Below are 13,888 nucleotides of genomic sequence, written 5' to 3'. Positions count from 1 at the left end.
GGTTACCCCCATCAACACGTCCCCCAAAACTACCACTACACAGCCCCCCCCCCTCCCCGGCATCTCCACCACCACGCTGTTACATGTGCTAAACTTAACATATTTCTCTAAGGCCCCATGAGACATAACACAATTTGAAATAACCTGGCACTGGTTTTTATACACACACACTTTTTTTACGCATATATATATACACATATGTGTATATTACTCTTTTACATGCTCATACATATAAACACATACACTTGTACTTCTTTTACTTGTATGTATATATACATACACACACAAAATATATTTCTCTTTTGACACACACACATACCATTCTTTACTCATATATATATACTCATATCTATCTATCTATCTATCTCTCTCTGTCTCTCTCTCTCTATATATATAACAAATAATAAATGAGTATATGCATATATACGTATACACACAGACATACATATATCCATGTGTATATAAACACACACACACATGTATATATATAAATATATATACATTGGAGCTTGCAACAGTCCTTCGGCTCATCGGCTCCTCTCAAACTGTCTCACGCACACCTTTGTCAGCACGGAAGACAGACAGACAGATGTTAAATAGTGATTACAACTGCGGCCACATTTCAAATCTTCTTAAATTTTCTTCCTCCCACCACTACTACTCAACCACACTCTCACAATTTACTGTGACCAGGTTTTTAAGCTGCAGACACTTGATTGTCACCTGTCTCACTTTGCCAGCTTCTGTTTTTTTTGTTTTTTTTTGTCTGTCACCTGCCTTGGTAGACTGTTATTATATACACACTGCAGCATCATGTGGAATTAAGGAGAAGATGACACAATGAGATGACCTGCCATTCTGTAAAACTCACTTGGTAAACCACCCAACCTTTTCTTGCCTTTTTCCAAACCAAGCGTCCAACTGTGACCACCTCTCCTGCCATCAACAACTGTTTTAAGGGTCATTATATAATTTGTCTGTTTGTCTTTCATTTTCAAAAGATTTTTATAGTTTTACTGATTTAAATTTCTGGGCTGGTGTTATTGGCCATGCTGGAGCCCTGTTTTTCTTTCTTTCTTTTCCTTCTTCCTTTAATTTCTTTCCGTTCTGATAGTTTTTTTGTCTTCTTAGAGTTACATCCCTATCCTCTCCAAGTGCTTTTCAATACTTCACTTCTCTTGACCACGTCCGTTCTCCTGAAGTCCACCTTTGTGTAAGGGGAGGTAATTTATCTAAAATCCGAGATATTTTTGTTTAATTCATTCATTTACAGATGCACACATACACACACACTTATATGTATATATATATTTTTTGTTGTTGTTTTTTATTAAAGGGAAAGTACTAAACGTGTTTAATTTTTGCTTCTTTTTTCTCAATTACACTTTCGTGTGTGCACAGCAGTGAGTGGTTACCTCCCTTACAGTTAGAACTCTGTGTGTGTGTGTTTGACTATACATGAGGATCAGTTCTGTGTAACAGTATATACTTGTACATTTAGACACTCAGACACATGTGGCTGTGTGGTAAGTAGCTTGCTTACCAACCACATGGTTCCGGGTTCAATCTCACTGCGTGGCACCTTGGGCAAGTGTCTTAAAGCCTCGGGCCGACCAAAGCCTTGTGAGTGGCTTTGGTAGACGGAAACTGAAAGAAGCCCGTCGCACATGTGTGTGTGTCTGTGTTTGTCCCCCTACCATCGCTTGATAACCGATGTTGGTGTGTTTACGTTCACGTAGCTTAGCGATTTGGCAAAAGGAAACCGATAGAATAAGTTCTAGACTTACAAAGAATAAATCCAAAGCCTTGTGAGTGGATTTTGTAGATGGAAACTGAAAGAAGCCCATCATGTGTATGTGTGTGTGTTTTTGCACTCCACTATCACTTGGCAGCCAGTGTTGGTTTGTTTACATCCCCCATAACAGCAAAAAAAAATGTATGGGGATTGATTTATTGAACTAAAAAACAAAGAATTGAAGGCAATGCCCCAGTATGGCCATAGTCTAATGATTGAAACAAGTAAAAGATACACTAAATCAATATATATCTTATATCTTTACAAAAAGCTAAGTTTGTTTGTTTGTACGTTGACCGCTGAAAACAGTAAATAAAGTTGATAATTTTTCAGGTTTTTTGTGTCACTTGAATTAATTTGACCATCCTGCAGATAATTGTACACTCGTTTTCTGAAAATGGATTGGGTGGGGGCCGAATTGGTGGTGTACTGACTTATATTTCTTGTATATATACATATATATGTATGTATGTATATAAAGTTTTGTGTGACTATATATATGTAGGTAGTTGTGTTTGACTGTAAACATGGTGATAAAGGAAGTAACTTCAGCAGAAAAAAAAAAAGCAATGGAAACTTGACCTAGTATTATGTTACTTTAAACAAGAAAAAAGAAAAACGAAAAATGCACACACACACGCACATATATACTGTTGTGCATTTACCTACATACATAGGTAATTATATATGTTCCAAATTATTTTTATTTTTATATTTTGTTTTTGTCTACTTGCATGATATACATGTGTTACTTGATCCATGTGTATGCAGCATGAAAGATATAGTATTTCTCGTCATCGCCACCCTCCCTGTCATTGCTGAACTGATGATGTAATTTCAGCCGAGAGCGATTTTTTTTCAATTACAGCTCGTAACAAGCACACACACACACACACACACAGACATATGTGTGTACATGTGTGCGTCCCCACCTAAATTTTGTCAAACTTCTGGTAATTCTACACCATAATTATACACTCTCACACCCACCCACACGTGGAAGCAGTATTAATGCCAAATGGTAATCTTTATATGCAATTTGGCGTGGATGTATTATTGGAACTCATTGATACTGTGTCCCTAGTCTTGAGGGATCCTTTCATGCAGCAAGCACTCATGTGAGAGGATCTCTCAAGGCTAATAACGCAGTATTTGGTGTTCTAACAAGACATCCACGTTAAGTTGGATATGAAAATTACCTTTATATATATACATATATGTATATATATATATATATATATATATATATATATATATATATGACTGTGTGGTAAGTAGCTTGCTTACCAACCACATGGTTTCAGGTTCAGTCCCACTGCATGGCACCCTGGGCAAGTGTTTTCTATTATAGCCTCGGGCTGACCAAAGCCTTATGAGTGGATTTGGTAGACAGAAACTGAAAGAAGCCTGTCGTATATATGTATATGTATATATATATGTGTGTGTGTGTGTTTGTCCCCTTAACACCATTTGACAACTTATACTGGTGTGTTTACGTCCCCGTAACTTAGTGGTTCAGCATAAGAGACCGATAGAATAAGTACTAGGCTTACAAAGAATAAGTCCTGGGGTCGATTTGCTTGACTAAAGGCGGTGCTCCAGCATGGCCGCAGACAAATGACTGAAACAAGTAAAAGAGAGAGTATAGGAGCATTCTGTTGGTTATGACAACAAGGGTCCCAGCTGATCCGATCAACAGAACAACTTGCTTGTGAAATTAATGTGCAAGTGACTGAGCACTCCACAGACACATGTACCCTTAACATAGTTCTCAGGGAGATTCAGCGTGACGCAGAGTGTGACAAGGCTGGTCCTTTGAAATACAGGTACACCTCATTTTTGCCATCTGAGTGGACTGGAGCAACATGAAATAAAGTGTCTTGCTCAAGGACACAATGCGTCGCCGGGGATTAAACTAACGACCTTGCGATCGTGAGTGGAATGCCCTAACTACTAAGCCGCACACCTTCATCAAAGCGGAGTAAATTTGCCGTCTTTCACACATAAAGACTTGTCCTTTCAAGTGCTGGTGCCACATAAAAAGCACCTTACTGGTGTTGCATAAATGAAATAAAGAAAGAGAATATGGTGTTAGGGCCAGACAAGAGACGAAAGAATGATTAACAGCAGAAGGAATATCCTAAAGAATTAGAAACAGAAGGATGAGAGAGAGACAACAAAATGCGTTGAAAGTGGGAGACGAGAGAAAATACGATCGGTCGCTTTGGTGGTCGGCATGTAAAGGAAAGGAGAGAGAGAGAATAAAATTCGACGAGGAGTCACACACAGACACACATATTGTATTAAACTGTATCTGGTAATGGGGCCCCAGTTCTGGAGTTGTTGGGATCATGAAGTCATCCCTTAATTATCATTACTCCCAGGTTTGTTCTGACCTAGAATGGCCATGTCTGTTAGGGTCCCACCTATGAGTAAAATAGATTTCCCATGGATAGAAGGGGACTCCCAATATTTCTGACAAAGCTGTGACAAAGGCATTTCTTCTCGGAGAAAGATACTCTCACATAAAACTTACAATCAAAATAGAACCGGTCATCTTGTAATGCTTGTCACTGGATCCTTCTATGGTGACCGAGAGAGTGGCAAAAGTGTTGTGCAAGCTTTAGTTACTTAAATCCAATAATGCACAGCTGCCTCAGTGTCGTTTCATTTCTTCATCTGTTTTGTATTTCATAAACTCCTATGACAATGGATATCCGCACAGATGCAAGGATGAAAGTAAATCTGAACACTCTGGCTATCATCTGACAAGATGAGGCAAACATATTATGTATATTTATATGTTATATTACATTATTGTAAAGGCTCGTGGCCTAGTGGTTAGGCTGTCTCACTCATGATTGATAGATGGTAGGTTCAATTCCAAGACTGGGCAGTACATTGTTTTCTTCAGAAAAAACACTTCATTTCACGTTGCTCCTGTTGTCCCCCTTTTGATCAGTGGGGAACGTTGCCCTGCAAATGCATTGTGACCAGCGTTGTATAACAATGTGAAGGCGCTTGGCTTAGTGGTTAGGACATTCGGCTCGCGATTGTAAGGTGGTGAGTTCAATCCCCAGCGATGCGTTGTGTCCTTGAGCAAGACACTTTATTTATTTCATGTTGTTCCAGCCCACTCCGTTGGCAAAAATGAGTAGTACCTGTATTTCAAAGGGTCGGCCTTGTCACACTCTGTGTCACGCTGAATCTCACCGCGAACTACCTTAAGGGTACACATGTCTGTGGAGTGCTCAGCCACTTGCACGTTAATTTCACGGGCAGGCTGTTCCGTTGATTGTATCAGCTGGGACCCTCGTCGTCATAACCGACAGAGTGCTCCTTTATAACAATGTCCAATAGTCTGGTTGGTGATGTAATCGCATATTAAATTACATGCTATGCATCCTGTTTTCCCAGATATTTTCAGCATGTCAAAGATCATTCTTTGATGGACCGGGTACGTTTCCCTATCTCCATATTCTTCATAGCGATTTTGACCATGTAACTGTTCCCTTTAATAGGTGGAACCCTCTAATGCAGTGGTTCCTAAAGTTGGTAGTACTGCCCTCTTGGGGGTGGGGGTGGTGGAAAGATCCAGAGGAGCATTGAAGAATAGGGGGATGATAACGGGGTGGTCAGAATGGGGGGGGATAAATGTCTATATGTATATATATATATTATATGTATATATGTATTTATACACACCAACACATATTTTATGTGTGTGTATGTATGTACATAAATGTATATATGTATAAATATATATACACACACATCTACACACACAGTTTGTGTGTGTGTGTATACATAGATTATATATGTATATATACACACACACACGTAATTTCCACCTCCCCACCCTGCCCACCACCCCACTGCTGCACTGCTACAATGAACCACCTCAACAACACTGATCTGTCTTTGACCTTTTTATGTCTCCTACAACTGTTACTGTTGTTGTTGTTGTTGTTGCTACTGCTGCAGTATTGCCTGTGATTCCACCTTCACACCCCTCCACCACCACCACCACCACCTTCGTCTGTACACTATGCACCGTCATGGTCTACTTCTACGTTGCGATCTTCATAGGAACCTACTACTGTCTGCACTACCACTGGCACTATGACCACCACCACCACTACTACATAACTATGACCATTATACCACAATGATTATTTCTTTCCGTCCCCACCACTTCTATTGGCGCCACCACCACCACCATCACCACCACTGCCACCTTAACTTCAAAATGAAAAATGAAAAAGAAAAACAATAACAAAAAAAAAACCCAGTTAAATTAACAGACTGAGTTTGTTGTATTTATATAACTTAGAGGTAGTGGTGGCAGTAGGAGTGGTGGTGCTGGTGCTGGTGGTAGTAGGCGTAGTGGTAGTGGTGGTAGGAGTGGTGGTGGTGGTGGTAGTCTGGTGATAGAAGTGGTATAGTTGTGATAGTGATGGTAGTAGTAGGGGTAATATTAGTAGTAGTAATAGTAAGGCGGTGAGCTGGCAGAATCGTTAGCACGCCGGGTGAAATGCTTAATGGTATTTCATCTGTCTTTAAGTTCTGAGTTCAAATTCTGCCAAGGTCGACTTTGCCTTTTATCCTTTCGGGGTCAATAAATTAAGTACCGGTTGTGTACTGGGGTCAATCTAATCAACTGGCTCCCCCCCCAAAAAATTTCGGGCCTTGTGCCTAGAGTAGAAACCATTGTTAGTAGTAATAGTGGTAGTGGTGGTGATGCTGCTCTTTCATCCTGATGGTGATATTGACTTGAGCAAATGGCCACACTGCAGAGCTTTGTTAGGCACAAAGCAACCCCACTGGTACTGGTGTCATGCTTGCATCCCTGTACATCTTGGAAATGAATAGAACAACATATGATTGAGAAGGTCCTTTAGTCTTGTCAAGAACTGACCTCTCCTTTGGAAAATATCGGTGGCGTGGAGATGGGAAGCTGCTATGCATGGGTGACCGCTTGCTGGTCTTCCATAAACAACCTTGCCTGGATTTGTACCTCATATGGGAACTTTCTAGGTGCAATTCCCTGGTCATTCATTTCATGACGAAAGGGACAGGGTGTCTTACCCTTTTTAATTCAGCCTTTCAACATTTGACATAAAGCCACTCGCTTTCCCCTCCCAAGTAATTCCTCTCTTAGTAGAAGGGGCTTTTTTCTCCCTTTCCTTCTTTGTCTTTTTCTGTTTTGAAAATTCCTTGGCAATCTCGCCCAGAGCATGCTGTAAAACGGTTGGTGTTAGGAAGGATATTCCGCCATAGAAACCATGCCGAAGATGACACTGAAACTCAATGTGGCCCTGCAGTTTGCCAATACCCTGTCAAACCATGCCAGCTAGGAAGATAGATGTTAAATGATGATGATGATGATGATGATCCCTCCCCAGATTTGTGGCCTTGTGGGTATATCAGAACTCCTCTAAATAATCCTTTTTTTGTTTTACTATAGACACAAGGCCTGAAATTATGGCGAGTGGATTAGTCAATGAAGGCGCATGGCTTAGGGGTCAAGGCATTCAGCTTGCAATCATAAGGTTGTGATTTCAGTTCCTAGCAATGCATTGTCTCCTTAAGCAAGGCACTTTACTTTACCTTGCTCCAGTCCACTCCACTGGCAAAACCGAGTTGTACCTGTCACATCCTTTGCCACGCTGAATCTCTCTGAGAACTATGTTGAAGGTACACATGTCTATGGAGTACTCAGCCACTTGCACGTTAATTTCACGAGCAGGCTGTTCCATTTGTCGGATCAACTGGAACCCTTGTCGTCGCAACCAATGGTGTGCCAGTTATGTTAAGAGTCAGTTAGTCAATTGCACTGACCTCACTTCTCAACTGGTACTTATTTTATCGACCCCCGAAAAGGGACGAAAGGCAAAGTGGATCTTGTCAGGTGGTGGGGTTACAAACACAGACCAAAGATATAAGCACACACACATATGCATGCACATACACACGCACACACACATGCATTTATATGGCAGGCTTCTTTCAGTTTCCATCTACCAAATCCACTCACAAGGCTTTAGTTGGCCTGAGGCTATTGTAGAAGACACTTGCCCAAGGTGCCACACAGTGGGATTGAACCCGGAACCATGTTGTCAGAAGGCTTGATAATAATTTTTTGTAACAATAAAAATGGTTTCAAATTATGTCACAAAGCCCTCAAATTTCAGAGATGTGGCGAGTTGATTACATTGACCCCCCACCCCTCAGTATTCATCTGGTACTTATTGTATTGAACCCCCATCGAAAAGGATGAAAGGCAAAGTTGACCTTGGCATTTGAACTCGGAATGTACAGAACCAGAAGAAATGTTACCGAGCATTTTGCCCAGCATCCTAACGAGTCTGCCAGCTTGCCATCCGTTTTTTGTTTATACAATCTTTCAATATAATGTTTTTTCTGATTTAGGCACAAGGTCAATAATAATAATAATAACAATAATAATAACAATAATAATAATGATGATGATGATGATGATGGTGATCATATAGTTAGACTCTTTTATAATCTTTTCCCCGCTTCTCTTTTCAGACAAAACCTCAACATACTGGAATCTGACGAGAATTCCTGTGACAGACTCGAAAACAGCACAACTTTAACCAATGACGGGTAAGTGACCGATCCTTAACTTTTTATTCTGCACCCTTGCACCTTCATGCATCTCATAGATGCACATCTAACTCTGTTGAGTGAACCAATAAACTTCTATGTGGTAGCTTGACCTGCCAGAAATAGCAACCAAGTCTCCCTGAAATCATACTTTAAGCTTTTAGATTACCGTGTCAAATGTAATGCTTATTTATTCACATTCATCATCATCATCGTCATCGTTTAACGTCCGCTTTCCATGCTAGCATGGGTTGGACGATTTGACTGAGGACTGGTGAAACCGGATGGCAACACCAGGCTCCAATCTGATTTGGCAGAGTTTCTACAGCTGGATGCCCTTCCTAACGCCAACCACTCAGAGAGTGTAGTGAGTGCTTTTACGTGTCACCCACACGAAGGCCAGTCAGGCGGTACTGGCAACGGCCACATTATTTTGAATTAATCATCCATGTGCACGTAAGAGGCTTTTTCACACACACACACAATACATTCGCACACACACACATACAGTACATGCACACCCACTGTACACTCACACATATGTATTGATATATAATTTATTGAATTATTTCTATATTTTCAGCGATAATGAATTGTGGGACTCAAATTCTGGATTCCAAGAACTGAAGAATTCCTATAACAACAACATCACTTCAGAAGATTTTCCCAGAATAGATTCTCCCAAATCTGACGGCATATTCGACGAAGAAGACCCACAACAACTGTCTGACCTCACCAAACCTACAGATCTGAAATATGACTTGTCCTGCCTCCACCTCTCGGACAGAGGCTCTCAGTTCAGGCGTATCAGAGATGCTGAATGTGAATCTGTATCATCTGATTATTCTGAAGTTGTTGGGCCGCTCCGAGACCTTGCCGACAACGAAATAGAGATCTTTAATTCCAATGATTTAGAGGAAACCATTATTAGTGAGAAATGTAATAGCTTCAGTACGAGGTCTGAGACTCTGCAACAAAATCCTGATGAAACTGACGAAGAATTCCACAAAAGAGTGAAGAAGGTAAACTTCCTGAGTTTGGCTCAAGAATTTGCCGAACTGAAGAAGATCGATGCTGATGTTCTGCCGTTTGATCTCCACAAGACTGATTTCTCTGACTACAGCCCAATGAGCGAAGAAAGCTCCTTCACTGAATCCACTATGACCTCTCCGGCCGATTTGGCAGAAACTCCGACAGACTCCTACGATTTTGTGAGGGATGAAAATTCAAACGAACTCGATACGGTCGACTGCTGTGACACAGAAGGTTTGCAGAGTGGCGGTCGTCTTTATAAAACCGACTCTGCTGCCAATTCGTATAAACCTAATTTCAGCGATCTGAATAATCTGGATGTTGATGTTGTAGCGAACTCAAAACATGGCAAACCGAACTTTACAACATGGGAAAATAAGCAAAAGAAAAACGGCGAAGTAAAGAATGATTCAACCGGCGCTCAAGATTGTGGAATATATGATATCGAGGATACTTTGCCAAAAATGGACTGGGAGACTCTTGAGCAACAGTTAGCTCTGGTGGTCGAAGAAAAGGTAAGCACTTTAATATTTTTACCTTTTTTTTAAAAATTTTACTTATTGTTTTTTTTTTCTTATTGTTTTTTTTTTCTTGAAAAGATGGCTGAAGAAATCACGTTTGACCTTTGCAGGATTCCACTCTTTTGACCAGTGACATTCGTTGCTGTTGATTTTGCAACTTTCACTCACACTATTGACATTCAGTTGTTCTGTGAGTGAATTTCTTTGATGGAGACTGTGCAAAGCCTACTTTTTTTGTGTGGGTGTACTCTCTATAATATGTATGTATGTTTGTGTGTGTGTGTGTGTATTAATGTTTGTTTTTATGTTCAATTATAATAAAGACAATTTTTCATTAATATGATTGGTTACTCTACACTTTTGTAGAGTACAAATTTATTCTTCTTAAACAAGAAGGTTATTGACAGTGACTTTTACTTCTTTTTCTTGTTTTTGTTATTTGATTGTGGCCATGCTGGAGCACTGCCTTAAGTCGAACCAAATTGACACTGGGACTTATTCTTTGTGAGCCTAGTACTTATTGTATTGGTCTCTGATTCTGAACCGCTGAGAGAGAGAGAGAGAGAGAGTAAATTGATGTGTGTAAAATGGTCAACAAGAAGAGTATTGCTTCTCGTCTGGTCCCTTATTTAGACTTCTGGGGTTTCATAGAAGAACCAGCGTCTGATGAACGTACTTGTCATGTACGTCAAGCTATTAGTAGCGCATGTAATGCATGTGGAGTAAAACGCATACATTAAAATTTGTATATACATATTTTATTGATATTTAGCAGAAGTAACAGAGTGACTCAAGGTCTGAGACTTTCATGCGTTGGCAGTTACCAAACTAGTCATAGGTCGAAGACCTGTAAGTTTATATAGCTGTTGCGATATTTTTTTTCCTGTTTGCATATACTACTGAGACCCCCTTCGGTCATGACTGACCATGGGATTGCACCTAGAAAGTTACCCTCCCAGACACTGGACTGTGCTGATATAATGTAGGATAAATATACTACTACTACTACTACTACTACTAATAATAATAATAATCCATGGATGGAATTTATAAGTATTTTAATGCATCAAAACACATGTAGCGATGCATTAGAATATTTATAAATTCCATCCATGGATTATTATTATTATTATTATTACTGGCATGTAAAAAGCACCCACTACACTAACAGAGTGGTTGACGTTAGGAAGGACATATCCAGCTGTAGAAACACTGCCATATCAGACTGGAGCCTGGTGCAGCCTCCTGACTTTCCAGACCCCAGTCAAACCGTCCAACCCATGCCAGCATGGAAAACAGACGTTAAATGATGATGATGATGATATTATTATTATAAAGGCGGTGAGCTGGCAGAATCGTTATCAAATTCTGCCGAGGTTGACTTTGTCTTTTATGCTTTTGGGGTTGGTTGATAAATTAAGTACCAGTGAAACACTGGAGTCGATGTAATCGCCTAGTCCCCTCCCCCCAAAATTTCAGGCAAACAACTGCAGGAAGCCTGTTGCACACACACACACAGATATCCTTTAAGTCCATTTATGGGAAACGTTTTTGAGTGCTCATAAAAAGCTCTTGTGCTTTTTATTCCAGCCACTGCTTATTATTTCCATCTTCCAGAGTAATTTTAGGTGTTAGTTATTATTCTGGTGCTGCCATGGCGTAGGATAAATATAGTAATAACATGCTAAACATTTTGTCCAGCATGCCACCTTCTGTTTAATATTAGCACCAAGTTCACAACAATAAAATGAGGGTTAGTGCTGGGTTAAGATATTGTCACAAGTTCTGATTCTATGTCCTTGGCTATCGAGGTATTTAGCTTTAAACCATTTTGTCATCATATTTCTGTTGAAATACACTGACTTTGTTTCAATTAATTTTGAAAATAACGAAGAATTCAATAAAATAATTTTCTCATTATTAATTTGGTTTTTTGGAATATAAATTCACAAGGAATTTTGATGGAAGTTTTTAATTTAAATCACTTAAAAACAGGAAGTTTGCATTATAGAACCAAGGTTGGAATATGTGTGTATGTATGCATGTATGTATGTATGTGTCTGTGGGTGTATAGATCTGTAATGTGTGTATGTATGTATATATATATATCTGTATGTGTGTGTGTGTGTGTATATATATGTGTGTGTATGTGTAGATATATAAAAGTGTGTATATATATATATATATATATGCGTGTGTATGTAATGTATGTATATGTGTGTGTGTGTGCGTGTGTGTTGTTGTTATCGACTTCATCAACCCATTCCAGTAATGAACAAATTCCAATTATTCAAAGAATGTCAAACTGAAGAGTAGGAGAAGGGGGAGGAGGTGGAGCATTTGAAGTCAGAAGTAAACAAAATAGAATCATTTCTACCAAATTCTTCAAAATCATCTCTGTATGTTGCCTAAATGTCTGAAAGGAGAGATGTTTTTGCAATAAGGTGCGGGTGTGGCTGTGTGGTAAACAGCATGCTTCCCTATCTCATGGTTCCAGGTTCAGTTCCACAGCATGGCACCTTGGGCAAGTGTCTTCTTCTATAGCCTTGGGCTGACCAAAGCCTTGTTAGCAGATTTGGTAGAGGGAAACTGAAAGAAGCCTGTCTTCTATGTATATGTGTGTCCCACCACTGCTTGAGATCTGGTGTTGGTGTCTCTACATCCCTGTAACTTAGCAGTTCAGCAAAAGAGATTGATTGAATAAGTACCAGGCTTTTAAAAGAAAACAAGTTGATCTTGTTTCGGCTTAGCGCTGGGGGTGGTGGTGGCAGTGGATTAGTTCTTCGCTTGAAACTGAAGTAGTTCAACAGCAGCCGTAACAGGAGGACCTCAAGTGGTTTGAGCAGGACATCATTAGAGGCAGGAAAAGACTCATTGTTTTTAGTACAGATGCTGAGTCATCTTGCATCTTTTATCTTTTACTTGTTTCAGTCATTGGACAGTGGCCATGCTGGGGCACCACTTTGAAGAACGTTCAGTCAAACAAATTGATCCCGGTATTTATATTTTTAAGCCTGGTATTTACTGTATCGTTTCATGCCAAACTGCTAAGTGACGGGAACATAAACAAACCAGTACCTCTACCAAGACGCATTCCTTTGTGAGTGACAGCTGTGGTTTTTTAAACAAGAGAGTGAAGAGCCTTGTATGAGGTGTTGTATTTAAAGTGGTGAAGATGCATGGCTCTGGTTAGAGTGTCCGTCTCACAATCATGAGACAGTGAGTTTCATTCCTGGACCGGGCTTGAGCAAGACACTTTATTCCACATTGCTCCAGTTCCTCAGATGTAGGGATGAGTTGCAACATCACTGGTGCCAAGATGCCATACAGTCAGATTGAGCCCAGGTCCTTGTGGTTATGAAATGAGCACCTTAACCAATCAGCTATGCTAACCTTATACATCAAGGGTTCTTGACCCTTTTGATACCTGTTTTACTCGGATGGACCTTCATAACCATCTGATGTTTAAAAAAAATCCTTTGGCTGTGTGGTAAGAAGCTTGTTTCCCAACCACATGGTTCTGGGTTCAGTCCCACTGTGTGGCACCTTGGGCAAGTGTCTTCTACTATAGCCTCAGACCAAGCAAAGCCTTGTGAGTGGACTTGGTAGACGGAAACTGAAAGGAGTCCATCGTATTATACATATATGTGCATGTGTGTGTGTGTGTGTCCCTCCTCCCATCAGTACTTGACAACCGGTGTTGGTGTGTTTATGTCCCCATACCTTAGCGGTTCAGCTCAAGAGACTGATAGAATAAGTACCAGGCTCTTAAAAAAACAATAAAAAAAGAAACAAAACAAAATAAATACTAGTGTTGATACATTCGGCTAAAATTTCTTCAAGGAGGTGCTCCAGCATGACCGCAGTCAAATAACTGAAACGAGTAAAAAGGAAAAAAAAAAACCCC

The 13,888-nt window shown here is 40.1% G+C and overlaps 1 protein-coding gene across 1 annotated transcript in view; it reads left to right on the top strand.

The window, feature by feature from the left end:
* LOC106878045 (uncharacterized) overlaps positions 1–13,888 on the top strand; it is a 73,558-nt gene that overhangs the window by 27,606 nt on the left and 32,064 nt on the right. Inside the window, exons 4-5 of the mRNA XM_014927133.2 lie at positions 8,351–8,428; positions 9,012–9,975. Coding sequence (XP_014782619.1) covers positions 8,351–8,428; positions 9,012–9,975 — 1,042 coding nt within the window. The remainder of the gene's footprint in view (positions 1–8,350; positions 8,429–9,011; positions 9,976–13,888) is intronic.

Source organism: Octopus bimaculoides, chromosome 24, assembly GCF_001194135.2.
Source record: "Octopus bimaculoides isolate UCB-OBI-ISO-001 chromosome 24, ASM119413v2, whole genome shotgun sequence".
Lineage (NCBI taxonomy): Eukaryota > Metazoa > Mollusca > Cephalopoda > Octopoda > Octopodidae > Octopus > Octopus bimaculoides.
This window is presented reverse-complemented; position numbering and strand designations above follow the sequence as displayed.